The 22,920-nt window shown below is 42.7% G+C and overlaps 1 protein-coding gene across 1 annotated transcript in view; it reads left to right on the plus strand.

Moving 5' to 3' along the window:
- The window catches only part of LOC124605628 (luciferin sulfotransferase-like), a 282,265-nt gene that overhangs the window by 219,244 nt on the left and 40,101 nt on the right, over nucleotides 1–22,920 (plus strand). The window contains exon 5 of the mRNA XM_047137444.1: nucleotides 22,649–22,769. Coding sequence (XP_046993400.1) covers nucleotides 22,649–22,769 — 121 coding nt within the window. The remainder of the gene's footprint in view (nucleotides 1–22,648; nucleotides 22,770–22,920) is intronic.

A 22,920-nucleotide genomic window follows, 5' to 3' on the forward strand; every position in this document is an offset into this window, starting at 1 on the left:
CACCCATTCAACCTTCCCACTATCACCTGCTCACTTTATAGCTCACCTTTCATCAGGTTCTGCTAAATCACAAGCCCCAAAATCAGACACCTGGTCATCCAAAGAGAAGCCTACTCGCGGAGATTTTTTACACACCCCGACTTCAGAACCATCGATTCCTCCCTCATCTCAACGTCCTGTTTCCAAGAAGGCTAATACGAAACCCAGTTCCTCCCCTTCTCCGCCACAGTGTGTCTCATCAACAGCACCACCTGGCGGTAACCGCCCTCGGCTGTGTTCTGTGTCGCCAAGGCGCACTGCTGGCGGCAGCTCAACCGGCCGATCGCTGGTGGCAGGAGCTGCTCCCGAACAACCTATGGATCGGGATATTCTGCCTTTGGCAGAATGCCGTTACACGCTGTCGGCCGCCGGCTCTGAGCAGTCGTTGAGTTAAGGGAAACCTTGGTCATATCCTCCGTTTTCTGTCCACCCTATGTCCATTATCCATTGGAATATCCGCGGCATTCGAGCCAATCAGGATGAATTGTCGATCCTCTTACGATCCTACTCGCCAGTCATCTTCTGTCTTCAGGAAACAAAGCTGTGTCCCCACGATCGCTTTGTTTTCCCTCAATTTCAGTCAGTCCGATTTGATCTCCCCTCTGTTGATGGCACTCCAGCACATGGAGGACTCACAATTCTTCTCCATGATACTGTCCGTTATCACCCAATTCCCTTAAACAGTTTCTTCCAAGCTGTTGCTGTCCGTGTCCGTCTTTCCCTTTCTGGATATACCTTTTCTCTTTGTACTGTATACATTTCATCGTCCACACCAATGGCAAGAGCTGATCTCCTTCATCTTCTTGGTCAGCTTCTGCCCCCCTATTTGCTGGTTGGGGACTTCAGTGCCCACCACCCGCTTTGGGGATCTCCGCGTCACTGTCAGCGCGGCTCACTATTGATAGACGTCTTCCACCAAGCGGATCTTGTTTGCCTCAACACTGGGGACCCAACATTTTTGTCTGCCTCCACGACAAATTTCTCTCATTTGGACCTTTCGGTCGGTACTGTTCCGCTAGCTCGGCGCTTTGAATGGTTCGCTCTTGCTGTTACACACTCCAGTGACCAATTTCCTTGTGTCCTTAGACTGCATCCACATTTTCCATATATGTGCCCGAGACGCTGGAAGTTTGTCCAAGCCGATTGGACCCTTTTTTCATCTCTAGCGACATTCGATGACCGTCACTTTCCTAGCGTCGACGATGAGGTCACTCATATTACAGAAGTTATTCTTACAGCTGCGGAACATTCAATACCTCGCACCTCCGATTTGCCCCGGCGCCCCCCAGTTCCTTGGTGGAACGATGCATGCCGTGACGCAATACGTGAGCGGCGACGTGCTCTTCGCGTTTTCCGCCACCATCCTACTTTGGCCAACTGTACCCGCTATAAGCAGTTCCCTGAGCGATGCCGTCGCATCATCCGCGATAGCAAGAAGGCAAGGTGGAACTTCTTTACTAGCTCATTTAACACCTTCACTCCCTCCTTGGAAGTTTGGAGTCGGATTCGACGGCTATCTGGCGCACCTAGTTCCTCCCCGGTCTCTGGGCTCACTGTTGCGCATGATACCTTAGTGGACCCCGTCGCAATTTATAACTCATTGGGTCAACATTTTGCGACCTCTTCCTTTCTCCTCTCAAAATCGCGAAAGCTATAATACTGTTTTCTCCATGCGGGAATTCCAACACGCACTCTCTTCTTCTCGCTCTTCCGCCCCAGGACCAGATAGAATCCACATTCAAATGTTGCTGAATTTATCATACCACAGCCTGCGCTACCTCCATGGGCTTTATAATCGAATTTAAACCGGCAGTACCTTTCCCAGAAGATGGCGGGAAGCTATCGTCGTTCCTGTTCCGAAACTTGGAAAGGACAAACACCTCCCCTCTAGCAATCGCCCCATTTCTCTCACGAGTAGTGTCTGTAAGGTTTTGGAGCGTATGGTGAATTGCCGTTTAGCCTGGTGGCTGGAGTACCGAAGTCTTTTAACACCTGCCCAATGCGGTCTCCGAAAGCATCGTTTTGCTGTTGACCATCTTGTTGCTCTCTCCACTTATATCATGAACAATTTTCTCAGGAAACGCCAAACAGTAGCAATATTTTTTGATCTGGAGAGAGCATTCGATACCTGTTGGAGGTCAGGCATCCTCCGCACACTGTTCTCTTGGGGCTTTCGAGGTCGGCTGTCCCTTTTTCTTCGTGAATTTATGGCAGAGCGCAGATTTAAGGTGCGGGTGAACACTACATTCTCCCGTACTTTCTCCCAATGAAACGGGGTACCCCAGGGTTCCGTGCTAAGTGTTGTACTGTTTGCTATTGCCGTAAATCCAATCATGGATTGTCTCCTTCCCGATGCCTCGGGCTCCCCCTTTGTGGACGATTTTGTGATCTACTACAGCTCTCAACGGACCAGCCTTCTTGAACGACGTCTTCAAGAATGTCTCGATCGCCTTCACTTTTTGAGCATCGAAACCGGCTTCCGCTTTTCTCCCAGTAGACCGTTTGTGTCAATTTTTGGCGTCGTACGGAGTTTCTTCCGCCTTCCTTACATCTAGGCCCTGCCAACCTTCCGTTCGCGGACGTCGCTAAATTTTTGGGTCTTATGTTTGACAGAAAACTGTGCTGGTCCTCCCACGTTTCCTATCTTTCGGCTCGCTGTCTGCGATCCCTCAACACCCTCCGTGTCCCGAATGGTATCTCTTGGGGAGCGAACCGAGTGGTCCTTCTCCGCCTCTATCGCACCTTAGTACGCTCGAAATTTGACTATGGAAGCATAGTTTACTTCTCTGCTCAGCCGTCTATTCTTCGGCGTCTCGACTCTGTCCACCACCGTGGATTACGTTTAGCTTCTGGAGCTTTTTTATACCAGCCCAGTGGAACGCCTTTATACTGAGACTGCTGAACCTCCGCTGTCCAATCGGCGCGCTGTCCTTCTGAGTCGTTATGCTAGCCATCTGTCTTCCATGCCCGCTAATCCGGCACATGACATTTTTTTCGACGCCTCCTTGGATTTAGGGTATGCAGGCCCTTCCTCTGTACTACCACCGGGACTCCGCTTCCGTCAACTGCTACGTTCTCTTTCCTTCCACTTGCCTAAAACTTACTTGACAACTTGGGGTACAGAACCGCCTTGGCTCCGGCCCCGGACCTGCCTGCTCCGTGACATTTGTCAGTTCTCCAAGTATGGTACCCCTTCTCTTGTTTATCGTCGGGCATTTGCTGCTCTATGCGCACAAATGAAGGCTGCCCCATTTATTTACACTATGGCTCAAAAACATCATTTGGTGTTGGGAGTGCCTATATTGTTGGAGACACCCCTAATCGATTTCGGCTTCCCAGCCAGTGTTTGGTTTTTACTGCGGAGATTTACGCTGTTCTCCAGTCTGTCCAAAACATCGGTCGCCATCGGCGGATACAGTATATTATGTGCTCAGATTCGCTCAACTCTCTCCTCAGTCTCCAAGCTCTCTAACCTGTCCACCCTCTGGTCCACGGGATTCAGGACTGCCTCCAATTGCTCCACTCTGTGGCGTCCCTCTGGATCCCAGGACATGTTGGTATCTGTGGAAACGAGGCGGCCGATATAGCGGCTAAGGCTGCAGTCTCTCTTCCTCAGACTGCTGTTCGCATGGTTCCCTTCGTCAATCTACGGAGTCTTTTATGTCGTCGTGTTGCTCTTTTATGGCACACATATTGATCGACACTTCCAAATAATAAATTGCGGGACGTGAAACCTCATCATTCTGCTTGGATCTCTTCCTCCCGAACTCGTCGTCGGGAGGAGTTAATTTTAACTATACTCCGAATAGGGCACTGTCTTTTTAACCATCGCCATCTTTTAAGTGGCGATCCTCCCCTGCTTTGTCCCCACTGCTCTCAACTGTGGACGGTGAGACACCATTTACTTGAGTGCCCCTATTTTACTCTGTTAGGCGCCCGTCTACAGCTATCGCCTGATCTATCTTCCATTTTAGCAGATGACACGCGCTCAACCGATCGCGTTCTCGAGTTTATTAGTGTCAGTGAGATGACGTCAGTCATTTGAAGCTGTTTTTGGGGACAAACAATCCCCCTTCTGTAGTGGTTTTTTAAGCTTTCCTTCTGTTTTTAGTTTCACCACTTTTTTTGAGATTCGCTCCCTTTGCTGCTGGTTTCCAGTTTGGTATTTTTTACCTTTTCCTAAGTCACAGACCGGGCATTAATGACCGTAGCAGTTTTTCGCCCTAAAACCATAACAAAAAAAGGTTCCTGTCAAGTAAGGACATGCAGCGGAGAGTTACAGACTTCTTCATGCAGCAGGACTAGGCGTTTTACCAAACGGGTATTTCAACTTGGTGCGTCGGTGGGATATTTGGCTCAGTGCTCACGACAATTTTGCATGGTTCACATATCAATTAAGTGTTATACGACATTCTAACGGAAAGTTTTTGATCATTACTTATATATAAAAATTTAACTTTGACTTTTACGATCCACGGGACACCGATTCACAGCAATGCGGAGCGATATAAAATGCCTCCTCAACATGATGTGATTCATTGCGTCCTAAATTTCATTATGTAGCTCCTTTATTCTCTCTCTTCACTCCGTTAAATATTACCAGTACATCATTCATACATTCCCTGAGAGTTTTATGAAGATAATCTCATGACTTAAGATAACAATCAGAAATCGTTTCTGTCAAACGCAAACCAATTCGGTATACTTCAGTAATGGTTAACTATCAGGAAACAACAACTTTATATTCAAACAGACTGAAATCAACAGCGGAAAATTTTCAGAGGAGTTACTACTTCCATAAAATTTTGTGATCCCTTAGAATTGTAATTAGCAGATATTTATCTAAATTTGTAGTTTAACATTCACAAAATGTATATTAATTAGTAGTTGTTCATCTAATACTGGTAGTTTAATATTTACAAATTGCACTTGCAGTTGTCAAAGAATGACATGTATCAAAATGCCATTTTGGTGAAGATTTATGTAGATGAATAATGTTTACTGATTCTTCCTAATGAATTAATCCTGCCTTACACGTTTTTCTTCAGTCAGCTGTTTAAGTGCGTGTGTTCGGGAACATGTTATTTACGTGTGCATGCATGCATGCATGTGTGTGTGTGTGTGTGTGTGTGTGTGTGTGTGTGTGTGTGTCTGCCCATAGAACAACAAAATACGTTCTGTAGAATACGAAACTTTACTAAAATTCCTTGGCAGGAAGATGTTGAAATCGGATGCATTATGTTACAATTGGCACATGTATCAGCATTTATGTGACGATAATTTGATTAAAACAAGGGAAGAATTGATCTTTATTAGGTTCCCTACTTATGTTATTAGATGAAGTGATGTTTGTACTTCTGCTTGAGTTCACTAAAAGCCCAGCAAGAGACCAGATGTAGGAAAGAATAACACACAATGTACCACTTGAACCCGCGGAGTAGAGATCGAGTTTTTTTCTAACGATCCTTTCGTCCAGAGAGGAAGACAGCGTTAGAGAGAAAAGGGTAGGGGGTTGGGTAGGGGGTGTGTGGAATCATTGTGGTGAGAGAACTAGTAACCGGGAGATGTAATCTTGAAGTCAAGAAGAGAGAAACTATGTCGGTGAACATCTAAACAAACAGATGAATAGAGTCGTTTATTAAATAGACTGAAATCTTGTGGACGGGGAGGATGGAATCATGTCAGCCTTTAGACCTTCATTTTGGTTCCTGTAATTTGTTGGCGACTGGGTTCCGCTCAGGGTAGACTAGTTCAATTACACATTACTCAAGTCATAGATTATGTTAATCAGTGAGTTACACGGCAAAGTGAAAGAATAGTTTCTGAAACAGACACTAGAAATAAGGTAAAAATTTGTCCGCAGTAACCTTTCTGCTAGTACTAGCCAAGCCACACGAAATTCAACAGCACAAACGTGTATCCTGATAAGGAAGAACATTTGTCATCTGACAAGTTAATAAAATTGCCCATACAAAAGTGCAGGAGAGGCAGAAGTTGAATATCGGATACTACTAATGCTGTACATACGATTTGGTGGTGTACTATCATCCCGAAGAAATGGAAGTATGTGGGGTAAAGTTGCGTTAGTCGTACCACAGCCTAAGTCGAACTCCTGTAATATATGATCCCACGTTTCTAAAATGCAATAGCTAGGCTTGTAAGCATAAACATGTGAGCGGAACGATAGCTGTCGTGATAGAAAAATAATTAACATGAAAGTCTGTTTTTATTACACTCTCTTGCACATATGGAAGCAATTTCAGAGACCAACGTGACGATAAGTAACTGTTTTGTATCATGTCTATTTTCGTGCACTATGCTATCCATTTAAGCATAATGAGACAGTAGAAAACATTGAGGATATGCGTTTAGTTCTGACCTGAAACGGTAGAGATTTCACTGCCTAAGTCGTACTTGCGGAGAATTCGTTAATCTTGCCGGTACGACATAGGCATTAATGGAAATTACTTACCAACTGAAAGTTGTCTGTTTAGCTGATCAACATGACGAAGAGAGCTTGCAATAAGTGGAACCTGGAGAATGTGATGGAAGCTCTACTGAACCATCTAATGGTGAAACTGGATTTAACCAAACACGTGGAACATATATTATAACAAAGCCGTCGAGAGTGAGTCGTCGTTTGAAAGGCATAAATAAAACATCAAAATCTGGAAGACCTGTTGTGACAGCAGAGATGTAAGATAAATTAGCACAGCACATAATTACTTTAGAGTCTAGTTTCCTCTGAGTAAGCCGCGTGGGGTAGCCGCGCGGTCTCCGGCGCCTTGTCACGGTCCGCGCGGCTCCCTCCGTTGGAGATTCTAATCCTCTCTCGGGCACGAGTGTGTGTGTGTGTGTGTGTGTGTGTGTGTGTGTGTGTGTGTGTGTGTGTGTGTTGTCCTTAGCGTAAGTTAGTTTATGTTAGACTGAATAGTGTATAAGCTTAGGGACCGATGACCCCAATAGTTTGGTCCCGTAAGATCTTACCACAAATTTCCAAACTTCCTCTGAGTAGCTACTACTGAATGATGGGAACTTGCCTACCAAATCGCTGGGACGTATCATCTACTGCATCACTTGAATAAAAGAATAGCCCGTAAAAAAATATATTACAGATGTATTAAGGATCATCCCACTTTTCCCTTGAGAGTACCCGAAGCAATTTCGATGGCACATGAGAAGGGCCTCAGTAAAGGGCGAGTTGATGAGTGTTTTGGTAAATATGAAGAAATACTAGGTGAAATTAAGTTTACTGCTGACCGAATATACTGTATAACATGGTGGAAACAGTCTAAAGTAATTACCTCATGCCGGCCGCGGTGGTCTCGCGGTTCTAGGCGCGCAGTCCGGAACCGCGCGACTGCTATGGTCGCAGGTTCGAATCCTGCCTCGTGCATGGATGTGTGTGATATCCTTAGGTTAGTTAGGTTTAAGTAGTTCTAAGTTCTAGGTGACTGATGACCACAGCTGTTAAATCCCATAGTGTTCAGAGCCATTTGAACCATTTTTAATTACCTCAAAAAGGCAAACAACAAGTGGATGCAATTACAAGCGGGGGAAAGGTATCTAACAACGACGTGAGTATGTGCAATAAATGCAGCAGGCGAGTTCATACATCAGATGTTGGTGTCTAAGCGCAGCAGAATGAGTAGCTTCTTGAAAAAGGGAGCTCCACCAAACAAAGCATTTGGATGTTCGACACATCAGAATAGTTTTCCGATGGCTAGAACATTTCATAAAATGTACAAAACTGGAAAAAAGGGACCAGAAAGAAGTTTTTCTGCATGGACATAGCACGCAGATCAAAAATTTTGAGGCATTTCAGTTGGCTCGTGATGATGATCATTTCCCGCTCACATGACTTATCCTTTACAGCCACTGGACAGATTATTCTTTAAAACGTTTTCCTCGCTAAGTTCAAATCCTGGCATTGTCAGAGAATAAGTTAACATCGCAGAATTCCTGGGTAATGCATACTCTAGATCGGTTTGTATAGACACAGCACTAAACGGTTTTAAGGCAGCAAACATCTGGACAAGTGATAGAAATGTCGTCAAAGTAGAGGACTTTGTAGCTACTTGTTGATTTATCAGACCAAGGATCGGCTGATGGAATTGAAGCAACAACGCGGAAGTAGGGAAGGCCGTCTAATCTTACAACACCATTTTAATGTCAACTACTAACAGAAATGGAATAGAAACCATACAAAAGTCAAATGAAAGGAAGAAACCGAACAGAAACTTATAAAAGGGACACAAATAGATAAAAACTTTAAGAAGAAGAAAAAAATAAATTACAGAACGAATTGGTTATGTCAGTTGTGTAGAAGATCGAGAAGAAGACATGATTCTGTGAATGAAATGTAGGCGTTGGGTGCGTGACCCATAGGCTGACATGGAAAGTAAAATTAAGAAATAATTCTGTGATATCTGTATTCAAACAAATTGATTTTCGATACACAAAGTTAAGTAATTTAATTTGTTAAGAATTTATGTTCTGTTTTCTATGTGTAATTTCATTACGTGTGACTTTGGGAGTAAGTTATCGTTTATAGCTTGTAGTTTGTTATTGTGACATTCTGTTAAATTATTCTGTAGATTTATTATTATGTCGTCACTGACTAATTCTCCTAAGCACGACTCAGGCGGACGGATTGTGGGATTGTGAAGCCAGGCGTCTTAATCATAGCGATAATCCAGATCTGAAAAAGGCTGAAAACTCATTTTGAGGAAATATTTTTGGATTGTCTGGAAGCTGATTGATAGCTTAAAAACTAAAGATACAATGTACAGAAAACAAGTTCTGTTATTTAAATTACGCCACCAAATATAATAATTGTTCCTTAAGGGATACGACTTGAGCAGCTTTACCCTCTGTAGGTACGTATTAGAGAATTACAAATTTCTTTTCTTTGTAAGTAAATAAATTCTTCATCTACGAATAATCACAGGAATACGGAAAAGTCCCACAGAACTCCAAAGAATGCCGTGTTTACTATAAGAGAGATATTCTCCAGTGAAATTCATCAATGGAAACGTAAAGCTAAGTCAATAAACTAAGAATTATTGGCTAATCTATTAAGATATTTGAGGTAAATGAAATCAAATGCGCAGTCGTACTGGAAAGCATTCCGATACACCAGTTGTGTAGCACCTTGCATGGAGACATGAAAACAATATACAACTTCTATTTCATTGTAGGATTGAGAGTAGAGACTGGATTGTATTGCGTGACGCTTCAGTACTGTACGTATACTGCTACATTCGACTCTTCGCCATTATCGGAAACCCGCGATGACGTTACAGCAAACGAGTACCGTGGTGACTAAGGAAAACGCATCACACTGTCAACGCTATCACGTCAGATATATTATCAGCCACGACTACGCATATATTATCAGCCACGACTTCGCACAGGTTCACGATATGCCGAACGAAGTGCTCTCACTCACTGGTGCAATAATATTGTGGTCAACTATTAACTACTTCAGTCGTGCTGCAGTGGCTAACAACAAGAGTAGTCGTCAAATCTCTACTCAACATCCACCAGGTACCCAGTAATTCCTTCGACCATTTTATACGACAGCAACGCTAGAAGGAAGAAAGAAGCTATTTCGAAAAAAACTCTTAGTTCGGTTTCCGGACACTGCTGTCGCCCTGCAGCTTTTATTGGAGCATTTAACTTTGACTAGGTTCTTTTATCAGTACTGTGTTGTCATGCAGTACGTAAATAAGGTCACCTACTAACGAGTTAAATTATAATGTTATATTTTCATGGAAAATGTCAGCCCCTCTGGAAGTCAGCTAAGCGGAAAAAGCGTAGGTTCCGTTCTGACGGTCCCGCAAATTACGTAAAAGCCGTAAACCACTTAGCTTTTATCAGTGCGGGGTAACAGGCCAACTGCAGAAGTCTCTTAGTAACGTGCATAATACATGCTAATGAATTACTAATCTTAGCGGACGGTGGAAATTTGAGATGCTCAACTGGTGCGTGAAACAAAAGAGCCCTCAAAATGAAATTATTAAAACGTTCCCGGCAGTTTAGCAATGAAGGGAGCACTTAAATATTTGCTCCTTGCGTTTATCGTTTAATGAATTCTCAGTAACTAATGCTTCTCAAATTGTTAAATTACATGGAAGCGAATCGTTTCAAACGATAGCTCATAAAATACGTCCGGTGTTTGTGTATCTATGATGCTGAAAGATACAAGGGCGTGCGAAAAGTGTTGTGTACGAACGTTTAATGTGAAAACTCCCAAAGCTTTTTAAATAAAACAAACGTATATTAACGTTCTACATTTTAAGTCTCCATGTGTACATAATTGCAGCCCTTTGCCGGTAGAGTGCTCCAAATTGTGGCGTATAACACAGTAGTGTGTAATATAACTATGCCGGTGCATGAGAAACAACTTAGTGTACTCGATTTCAAATTCTAAGAGTTCGTTCACACATGGAGCACTCTCTCCTTCAGCATGATAACCAGACCACTCACGAACGCTGCGACATCTGCAACACTTCAACGCTTTAGGTTCACATTCTGCAGTGACGGTACCTAAAAACAGGGAGGGACGTGTTCATCGCCATTGTGACTACGTCGAGAAATAAATATGTAACCATAAATAATAAAGTTCTAAAATGTTAATAAAGTTTATTTCATTTAAATAGCGCTAAGAGTTTTCACAGAGAAAATTCGGAGGCCTTACTTTCCAGCGCGTCCCCGTGGTATCCTGTTTATAAGTATGAACTTATAAATGACACTCTATGGGAAAAATTTTAATATTCCATATTAAGATCGTCTCTCGATTAGATAGTTTGTTCCTCTTTTCGGTGCCTGAATCAATTGCCTGTTTTAATTTTCGTCCCATCCGAAAACAACTTAAGTACATTTGTCATATTTTGGCATCTAGAGACAGGTAGGTTGGAATACAGATACGGATCGTGTCCATGATTATCACACACAGGACCTCATGTAATCGGCTAGATCAGTGGAGAAAATATTGAGCAAAAATGTGTAATGTAAATCTATCTTCGCACCCTCAAATATGTCTTCTAGCGATCATTGAATGTTCTCATTATGAGTGTATCGAAGGGAGATCTGTTTTAATCGTTAAAAACCATTCGAAAGCAAAGATCACTCAAAATAATTTTTTATCAAAGGACGGGTTTCAACAGCCTTAGCTGTCGTCTTCGAGTCTTAATCTTTTTTCTTTTTTTTTTGGTAGCAACATGGTTTGCTAGAAAGAAAAGTATTTAAGACCTGAAGATGACAGCTAAGACTGTTGAAAGCGGTTTTCTTGAATAACAAGAATTTTGTGCGGTCTTGGCTTTTGAATGGTTTTTAACGTTATCAATCATATTGGGAGAACCTCAAGAGTCAGAGGAACACTATAATCGACATGTGAAATGCACAAAGGAAAGACTATAATTAAAAATTTTAAAGAAAATATCATGCAGTAAAGTTGAGAAGTATAAACGCATGTGTTCGATCAGTATCTGACAGGTTTTCCATCTTCCAAGGCAAATAAGAAAGTACATAAGGTTCTCAAAACGAAAAAACCGTTATTATGGCTCTGAGCACTATGGGACTTAACATCTGAGGTCATCAGTCCCCTAGAACCTAGAACTACTTAAGCCTAACTAACCTAAGGACATCACACACATACATGCCCGAGGCAGGATTCGAACCTGCGACCGCAGTGGTCACGCGGTTCCAGACTGAAGCACCTAGAGCCGCTTGGCCACTCTGGACGGCCCGTTATTATGGTTCGTAATATTGCAGGAAGAATGCAAACGAAACTGCCATTTTCACAATGCCTTTACGTGCATTCAGTGAAAGGTAATCCAAAACTTTCACGCACTGCTTTTACATACAAAACAGATACACTGTTGCTACATGTCGTGTAAACAAAGTACTTATTGGGCAAAAACCTTTTTCTACATTGCTCTGCAAGGAACACACCAAATAATGTCAGAAATTTTGTTAGTTTAACAATAATTCAAAATTTATTCTTTACTTAAGTTTCACATTTGTACATTTATTTTTGTGAGATGACTGTACAGCATTCTGACGTGTAGTTTCATCTGAGGGCGACTCGTTGCTAACGCGACTAAACAGAACTGAAGACGATCAAATATAGATCGAAAGTATGCATGCGATGAAAGTCAGTGGAACTGAGACGGTAAAATGAATGCATATGTCGTCTTGTTTCACTGAAAATGGACATGAGAGAATTCCTTCCCCATCATCCTACAATCAGCGCTTCAGCTCCAATATCAGTGACCATTCTTCGAGGAATGTTCACCCAACTCCTTTTTTTTCGTTTCTAAGCTTGATATCGTAATCATAAATTTTAAGCCCAGTACAATTTCCTATATGTCATGCACAGCTAAAGTTACTGTGGAGGGAAAATCGTTAACAATGTTTATCAAAGAGTAATTAAACAGTTTTCTGCAAATTGTAACCCCATTACATTAAAAGAACGACAGAGATAAAAAAGAAAACAAAGCAATATATTCATGGTAGTACCCATATGTTTCCATCGTTGTCTATTGATGTAACAAACGGTTTTCATTGTTACATAATGAGAATCAAACAGTCCCATTCGCGATGTTATTTTTATTTAAAGGTAACGCCTTTAATCGTAGTTTGACCTCATCAGATTATGTAAAACTGCCAAATTAAGATCATTGCACCGGCTTCCAAAGCTCTAAGTCAGCCACATACACATAAAACCGTCTGGATGAATATCTGGTCGTCAGAATAAACAAAGGAAACTATGGGAACATTTGAACTGTTACAGCGTCAAGTAGAGCACGGCGTAAAGCCAGGGGTACATGCCGGCCTGGATGCCAAACAGCTGAGCTGTCGAACCGTCAGAGGTTCCCACAGTTTGTTTTAGTTGTTCTGAGGACCGCATTTTCATCGAGACGGATTTATTTGTATGTGGCTGACGTGGAGCTTTGGTAGCCGGCGCAGTGAATTTTAATTGTCAGTTTTACATAATCGCCGGCCGGTGTGGCCGTGCGGTTAAAGGCGCTTCAGTCTGGAACCGCGTGACCGCTACGGTCGCAGGTTCGAATCCTGCCTCGGGCATGGATGTGTGTGATGTCCTTAGGTTAGTTAGGTTTAATTAGTTCTAAGTTCTAGGCGACTGATGACCTCAGCAGTTGAGTCGTATAGTGCTCAGAGCCATTTGAACCATTTGATTTTTACATAATCTAATGATGCCTCACCATGGCAAAAAGCGCTATTTTTAAATTAAAATAAATTTGCAACCGTGACCGCTTTATGTGTGTGTGAAATCTTATGGGACTTAAGTGCTAAGGTCATCAATCCCAGCTTACACTCTACTTAACCTAAATGATCCAAATGACAAACACACACACCTATGTCCGATCGAGGACTCGAGCCTCTCCCGGGACGAGCCGCACAGTCCATAACTGCAGCGCCACAGACCGCAGGGGTAATCCCGCGTATTTTCAATACGTAAGAATAGATTCACTTCTCCCCTACAATTTCAATGACACCAACGATTAATTTAGGAAATGAACGGGATTGAGTCGGTAGAGAAATATTTAATTTGGATTTTCGAATACATTTGAGAAAAATATTCAATACAAGTTAGTTATATAATCGAACGCAAAAGGATCTTAACAAGATTTTCATATTTTCATCCATAAACATCTTATTAACTTCTATATGTTACTTCATATCTACAATACATTTGCCGGCCGTTGTGGCCAAGCGGTTCTAGGCGCTTCTAGGGGACTGAAGACCTCAGATGCTAAGTCTCATAGTGCTCAGAGCCATTTTTTTTAACCATACATTTCTTGGAAGAAATTGTTTAATCTGAAATAAATCCTTTACATAATTATTAGCGAATACCTTTAATACGTTCGCTTAGGCACTATCAAGCTGCTTCGTCATATGAACGACGGAATGTTAAGTGCTGCACTAAGTAAAACGAGAATAATAAATGTCAAAAGAATATCAACGAAACTCGGGCGTGTATTTTCTAATGTATCTTTATTTCTGTCTTTTATTTAATCTTGTCTCAGTTCAAGCTGCCATAAACATTTGTTATTGCTCTTATCACCAAAAGGTTGATGATGTCCAAGGTGGTAATATTAACTAATACTCATTTTTGTAATGAAGTCTTTATTTCAAATAAAATACAGCATCATGTAGTAAAATTATTTGCTCCAAGAAGTGTATATAATAGCAACTTTAGCCCGCATCTCGTGGTCGTGCGGTAGCGTTCTCGCTTCCCACGCCCGGGTTCCCGGGTTCGATTCCCGGCGGGGTCAGGGATTTTCTCTGCCTCGTGATGGCTGGGTGTTGTGTGCTGTCCTTAGGTTAGTTAGGTTTAAGTAGTTCTAAGTTCTAGGGGACTGATGACCATAGATGTTAAGTCCCATAGTGCTCAGAGCCATTTGAACCATTTAATAGCAACTTAGAAAGAAAGTATTTATTGCAAAATGGCAAGAATCACACCCAGAGAGGTTTTTCAGGCCCTTCTCCCTGGAGTTAAACATTCCAGCAGTGTTTTCGAAGCTTATACGCAAATTAATAATTGAAAAAGTACCCCAATTGGTAAATGACCATAGCCGTCTGCACTGTGTAATCTATAGCTAAACGTAATATGAATGCGTGGTGCCGGCCGGAGTGGCCGAGCAGTTAAAGGCGCTACAGTCTGGAACCGCACGACCGCTACGGTCGCAGGTTCGAATCCTGCCTCGGGCATGGATGTGTGTGATGTCCTTAGGTTAGTTAGGTTTAAGTAGTTCTAAGTTCTAGGGGACTTATGACCACAGCAGTTGAGTCCCATAGTGCTCAGAGCCATTTTTTGAATGCGTGGTATCTGTTCTTTCGGACATGTCCGAAAACCAGAGAGCACGCGTTCATATAACTGATTCGCCTCGATGAACATTGTATCCACAGCCTTCAGTGCGGATGCACATAACGTTCGACCTACAACGAAAATCTAAAATTAGTGATGGTGGATGACATGTATCAGAACTATGGATAGGTGGCGCTAGGTGGGAATGTGAATTGGTGGATTGGCCGGGGGGGGGGGGGGGCAGTGGTTAACGTATCTGCCTACTAAGTAGAATATCCAGGGGTCGAGTCCCAGACCGGCACACATTTTCACTCGTCGACGCTGATTATGCACAAATTCCTTTTGTACCTCTTATCAAGAGTTCCTTCCCTTTCCTTTGCTTTCTTCCCCTCGCCACTTTCAATTACATAATAGTTCGACGTGTCAAGTTCATAGTCTATCAGACAATGTAACGAAAGTCGGCGGAAAAGTAGAGAGAAGAATTGCGACTGCAACCGAGTTGCTCGTGGCATACGGAAAACACCGTGGCCAGAGTCTGTGAGCAACAGCGTGCTGACGAGGTAGATCGTTGTCTACGCGCGTAGATGATGACGGTAGATAAACAACAATACTGCGTGCAGTAGTACGCGAGAAGGACGAGGAACTCAGTCCTTCTTAGTGAAAGATTAGTAGTGTCCCTTGATCCGTCGCCGTACGTTCAGGAGGCAGCGAGGTACTGCTGGCCCTCACAGCATGAGCGGTCCGGTATCCAGTACAGGCAGAAACCAGAGAAACTATACAACCCAGTAATAGCAAAGGCTATGTCTCTTTTTCAGTTTCTAGTGAAAATTTTATGAGTGCAATAATATAAAACATAGTTATAATAGCACTAATAGCAGTAGGTGACACAGCTAAGAGCAATATTATTTAAGACAAAGTGAACATGATGAAATCGTATCGCTATCTTCCTGTGACAGGAAAGCAATACCCGACGGAGAGCAGGAAAGGAGGTCATAGGAAATCTAAAAGAGGAACGGTTAATGAATATTCGTCGAAATGATAGTGATAACAGCATAATAAAACAGAAATAACGAAATAGTAATATCACAAATATTATAAATTATTCAAGGTTAAGTGTAGAAACAAAGCAGTCTACAAGTAACTGTCATCAATGAGTCCCGTAAATGTAATTTGACGCGCAAAAGTCCACTGTTATCAAGAGAGTCGTCTAGAATGAATAGATAAATCAAATAGTTGACAGCTAGGCTATCAAACAGTCTTGACAGAAATAAAATATTTATTTTCAATATGAGCGGTTTCGGTCAGAATGTGACAATTTTCAGACCACTTTTGTAAGGATGGTTTGGTGGTGCGGTGGACGGAGCACATGTCGTCGTTCCACGAACTTCAACTGCTTACACGTTCGTGGAGCCACAACACTGAAGATGGTCACATTCTGACCGAAACCGGACACTACAAATAAATATTTTATAGCCTTCAAGACTGTTTTTAATCCATTTTAAAAGAATTTTTACTAAACCGCTGATTTTCTTTTATTCTAAAGAATTAGTGATAGATAGACTACTGTGATGCTAGTCATTGGCTGTTTAAATTCCGGATGAAAACAAACGGTAGACGGCTGTAACGACCAGATCTCGAGTACACGCAGCTGACGGCTCCACTGGTTCATCTCTGCTCACAGAGCGAACCGTACGCATGGCGCCTGAAAACCCGCCCATGGACGCTCAAAGCATGTAACTCGCTTTATACGTAATTACTCAGTGGTGCCAGGGTATGAGTAGAACATCACTCTTTCCAGTAGGTATTCACATGGAATGAAATGGTACTACTCATTCATCTGCCGTCTGCTACTGTAGAGAGATTCACGAACTTAGTGTCCGACAACGTGCATCTGTTGTTGGCAGACAAGCGACCTGTAACGTGATCAAGACATCACACAACTCTATTTCTCCTTCTTTGAAGCAGAGTGCGCTGATGAACGTTCCCTGAATGTGAGGATACTCTAGCGGTTTCATAAGATCACCTGAAATCAGCACTAAATCTTTTGAGCGCATATGGAGCCTATGGAGTGCCTCTTGAGTCCTACAAACTACTATGTGTTGCGGAAGGCGATTGTGTTCTATTCTCTGTTAAGAAGCGATGAGACACACTTTGAAATGACAACTGTTTGTTACAGGAAGTAAAAAATAGTACACTTCTGAGAGAGAATATATTCACAACATGATAACTGAAAAAGTGTAGCCTTAGAAGTAGGAAAGAAGAGTACATCTCGGTCCTGCGAGGGAAGGAGCTCGCATGGAACCAGTGGTAACCACAGCGAAGCCGTGACTCGTGAGCGGCTGTTGGAAACGCAAAGGCGTTTGTGGGTCACTGCGAAGACGGCACAACTCAACGGGCAGCGGTCACGGCAGGCGATGTCCGCTGTGGTGACTTGAAGCGGTTCTTGACCCGTCGGAACTATGCAGCCTCTTGAGGAAGGATACGGCGCGGCACCCCGTGAACACACGACCGTACGAACGTAAAATAGTGCCCGCCGACCGCAGCGCTATTTGCCACGACTCACACGCCACGACGTGGAGGCGAAGCTGGCGCCACGGGACGCTGTGGCAGCTGCTGTCTGCTCGACTGTATACGGTGCATTGCTTCTTCTGTTTTCTAACAACCTCGGGAAGGTAGGGGCCGTCCCTGGTCTGCTAAATAAAGACGGAAGTGTGGTTATCGAACTATGCAGGGGCAGCCTTGCAATACACCACAGACTGAGTGTTCATGATCACATCGCCCCGCAATATTTCGTGTTTAGCATCGTTCATCAACCAAAGCGTCATCAAAACTAGCTAAGTGGTTGTTCTCATTAAGTTGCTCATGAGTGTATGTATTTGCTTCTAAAATTCACCATAAGTAATATACCAAACTTTTAAAATGAAAGCCGGCCGTTGTGGCCCAGTGGTTCTAGGCGCTTCAGTCCGGAACCACGCGACCGCTACGGCCGCAGGTTCGAATCCTGCCTCGGGCATGGATGTGTGTGATGTCTTTAGGTTCCATTGTTAAAATGAGCTCCCAAGAAAAGTACTAGTCCCCAATGCACGCTGGCCACTTTGGAGAGGCGTAGATACCATAGAACTGGCACCAGACGGGCGTCTGACACTCCAACGCTCACATCACTCATGGCAGTGAAGTGGTGTGAATACGCCAGTCAGTTGCATGGAATGATGGAAAAGAGCCACCGTGGTACAACAACTGGGTTAGAAAACTGCTGCGGAAGCAAAGGGAACTTCACAGTAAGCATAAACATAACCGAAGCCGTGCAGAAAATGGTTCAAATGGCTCTGACCATATGCGACTTAACTTCTGAGGTCATCAGTCGCTTAGAACTTAGAATTAAACCTAACTAGCCTAAGGACATCACACACATCCATGCCCGAGGCAGGATTCGAACCTGCGACCGTAGCAGTCCCGCGGTTCTGGACTGCAGCGCCTACAACCGCACGGCCACCACAGCCGGCAGCCGTGCAGACAAACAAAAACTACGCGAAGAGAAATGTAGTATGAGGAGGGCTATGCGAGAGGCGTTCAATGAATTCCAAAGTAAAGTTCTATGTACTGACTTGGCAGAAAATTCTAAGTAATTTTCGTCTTACGTTAAAGCGGTAGGTGGATCAAAACAAAATGTCCAGACACTCTGTGACCAAAATGGTACTGAAACAGAGGATGACAGACTAAAGGCCGAAATAATAAATGTCTTTTTCCAAAGCTATTTCTCCGAGGAAGACTGCTCTGTAGTTTCTTCTCTAGATTGTCTCACAGATGACATAATGGTAGATATCGAAATAGACGTCAGAAGGATAGAGAAACAATTAAAAGCGCTCAAAAGAGGATAGGCCGCTGGACCTGATGGGATACCAGTTCGATTTTACACAGAGTACGCGAACGAACTTGCCCCCCTTCTTGCAGCGGTGTACCGTAGATCTCTAGAAGAGCGTAGCGTTCCAAAGGATTGGGAAAGGGCACAGGTCATCCCCGTTTTCAAGAACGGACGTCGAACAGATGTGCAGAACTATAGACCTATATCTCTAACGTCGATCAGTTGTAGAATTTTGGAACATGTATTATGTTCGAGTGTAATGACTTTTCTGGAGACTAGAAATCTACTCTGTAGGAATCAGCATGGGTTTCGAAAAAGACGATCGTGTGAAACCCAGCTCGCGCTATTCGTCCACGAGACTCAGAGGGCCATAGACACGGGTCCCCAGGTAGATGCCGTGTTTATTGACTTCCGCAAGGCGTTCGATACAGTTCCCCACAGTCGTTTAATGAACAAAGTAAGAGCATATGGACTATCAGACCAATTGTCTGATTGGATTGAAGAGTTCCTAGATAACAGAACGCAGAGAAGTCTTCCGAATTAAGAGTGACTTCAGGTGTGCCGCAGGGGAGTGTCTTAGGACCGTTGCTATTCACAATATACATAAATGATCTTGTGGATGACATAGGAAGTTCACTGAGGTTTTTTGCAGATGATGCTGTGGTATATCGAGAGGTTGTAACAATGGAAAATTGTACTGAAATGCAGGAGGATCTGCAGCGAATTGATGCATGGTGCAGGGAACGGCAATAGAATCTCAATGTAGACAAGTGTAATGTGCTGCGAATACATAGAAAGAAAGATCCCTTATTATTTAGCTACAATATAGCAGGTCAGCAACTGGAAGCAGTTAATTCCAGAAATTATCTGGGAGTACGCATTAGGAGTGATTTAAAATGGAATGATCATATAAAGTTTATCGTAGGTAAAGCAGATGCCGGACCGAGATTCATTGGAAGAATCCTAAGGAAATGCAATCTGAAAACAAAGGAAGTAGGTTACAGTACGCTTGTTCGCCCACTGCTTGAATACTGCTCAGCAGTGTGGGATCCGCACCAGATAGTGTTGATAGAAGAGACTGAGAAGACCCAACGGAGAGCAGCGCGCTTCGTCAAAGGTCATTTAGTAATCGCAAAGCGTTACGGAGATGACAGATAAACTCCAGTGGAAGACTCTGCAGGAGAGACGCTCAGTAGCTCGGTACGGGCTTTTGTTGAATTTTCGAGAACATACCTTCACCGAGGAGTCAAGCAGTATATTGCTCCCTCCTACTTATATCTCGCGAAGAGACCATGAGGATAAAATCAAACAGATTAGAGCCGCACAGAGGCATACCGACAATCCTTCTTTCCACGAACAATACGAGACTGGAATAGAAGGGAGAACCGATAGAGGTACTCAAGGTACCCTCCACCACACACCGTCAGGTGGCTTGCGGAGTATGGATGTAGATGTAGATGTATATGACCGCAGTTAGATGGATCGACGTGAAGACGTTACAGATTGCCGGGAAAGAACTATCGTAGCTGGACGCACCAATCACCACACCATGGTTTGGTATGGTCAGATTTGTTAATGTGTCAACGAAGACCGATCAGTCTTTGTGCAAGGAATAGTGTATCACAAGCAGCCAGACAACATTGCAAAGCGGTAAAAAAGAATAACGGATGATAGGGACCACTCACTGACGCTTGGTTTCAAATCTGACAGGACTTCCTGCTGTCAGTGAATGGATGCCCATGTCGGTCAGTTTCTTAGAGAACATTTAAAAAGGCACCTCGTAAAAAGCTGTAGCTTACAGCAGCGCACCGTGTTGCAACTCTTCAGTAAGAAAAACAATACAAAAGTGGACAGCAGCAAATTGGTGGTCGGGTGGTTTTGGAGGGTGGGTCTATTTGTAACAGTGGATGAAACGTAGCAATGAACATCTACTTAGTTTGGTAGTTCTAAGGGATCTAATTATCGATGAATAGCTTCGGCTGGATGCGGCCTACCTAAAGAAAACTGTGAACGATTTGAGGCCATGACCGAGGCTAGAGACTATGATCTATGGCACTAGCGTGAAGCCACTTGTAGGTGACGACTTTTAATTCGCTGTGCTAAGTACTAAAATTCAAACATATGTTTCTGGATGGGGTCCGCCTTTAGCAAAAGACTATTTTGTTTTTTGTCCCAAACGTGTTTCACAGCAGTTACAATATAACCAGTGGGCTTTTATTTTATGGCTGTTAGGTTCTTTAGCGTTTGTATACATGCAAATACTAGTTTTTAAATCGTAATTACAGATTCTCGAAGAAACACACAAAATTATGAATTCATACCTTTTTACCGCATGGTGAGGTTTTCCTGATGTGTTATGTTTTCGCAGTGACTGATTTCTTTCATAGTTTGCCATCTGCAACCACATACAACTTAGTGTACACAAAATTATTTAAGGAAAAATTACGATTTGGAGACTGTTATGGGTATGCCTGAAATTAATTAATTCTATGTGGAAGCTTTTGTGATATATATATATATATATATATATATATATATATATATATAGAGAGAGAGAGAGAGAGAGAGAGAGAGAGAGAGAGAGAGAGAGAGAGCGTAGGTTTGAGGGTCTTTCATTATATATATAATGAAAAACTCTCAAACCTTCTCTTTCTCTCCCTCTCTCTCTCCCTTTACACACATGTACACTCCACGTAGTAAAAAGATATGAATACATAATTTTGTGTGATTCTTCGAAAATTTGTAATTACAATTTAAAAACTAATATTTGCATGTATACAAACCGTAAAGAGCGTTCCTTATGTTTAACAGACATAAAATAGAAGCACGCTAATGATGCTGCAACTGCAGTGTAACATGTTTGGGACAAAATACAAAATTATGCTTTGGTAAAGGCAAACTCCATCCAAAAACGTATGTATTGTTAAAGCCAACACGGACAAAAGAGAGTTTCAAATCTAAGATGATTAGTAATATTCATAGCTACAGCATCACAAGAATTACATGTCCTTCCATACTTGTAACTAAAATTGGTGGCTCAGAATGGCTTTCGGTATTCAGCAACAATAAAATTTCTGACACATAGTCCGGTAGATTTTAAATCAAAACTGAAGTCGTTAAATCTAGACTGTACTTTCTATTTTATAGACAAGGTTTTAAATGAAAATTAATTACATGTGTAGCTTAGAAGACTAAGTTAATTAGTTAAGTTGTCAGGTGTATGCATATCTCAATGATAATATGAATTAAGACTACCGTGTTTCTTTTTCTACATGAAAAATATTTTGTTCTTCAGTAACCTGTAATATGATTACCATTTATCCATTCAAACAAAAGATTCATTCGCTCTTAGTCTGTAATCTGATTCATTTTCTACCATTTCGTTAGAAATATGCCAATAATCTATACAACTGGAATTAACTAACGAGCTGGTTAACTAACTGATCCCAGTAATCTAACAAACGCAGATCTAAAAACGGCAATAAATGGCATCTGACGGTCCTGACGATTGTTAGTGAGATATCGAAATTTTACGTTGATCAGTAACACAGAAACACAAAAAAATGGCTCTGAGGAGTATGGAACTTAACGTCTGAGATCATCGGTCCCCTAGAACTTAGAACTACTTAAACCTAACTAACCTAAGGACATCACACACATCCATGCCCGAGGCGGGATTCGAACCGGCGATCGTAGAAGTCGCGCTGTTCAGGACTGAAGCGCCTAGAACCGCGCGGCCACCGCGGCCGGCTACAGAAACACAGGAGCGGCATATGTGGTGACTTGGTAACTCGCATAGAAGTGTATTTCAAAATTTCTTTCAGCGTACATCGTGGATGTTATTATGTTCTTACCTTTAGCGATTAAATTCTCCAATTCAGTACCACCACGAACGCGCTTTTTTGCAGATCATCTATGTGTCTCGTGATCCGAAGGATGCAGCGGTGTCGTACTACCACCACCACAGACTCTGGAGCGGATACACAGGCACCTTCAACGAGTTCATGGACGCTTTCCTCGACGACTTGGGTAAGTTGTATGTGCAGGTTTCTTGACTGAGGCGGACCACTTCGACAAGCTGCACTCTACGTGTTAATCTTCATGTAGGACCCTGATCATGACGTGCTCTGAAAATTATTTTGTCGTCCTATGCTGCTCTTTATGGATTTGTTAAGAAGGA

Source organism: Schistocerca americana, chromosome 3, assembly GCF_021461395.2.
Source record: "Schistocerca americana isolate TAMUIC-IGC-003095 chromosome 3, iqSchAmer2.1, whole genome shotgun sequence".
NCBI lineage: Eukaryota > Metazoa > Arthropoda > Insecta > Orthoptera > Acrididae > Schistocerca > Schistocerca americana.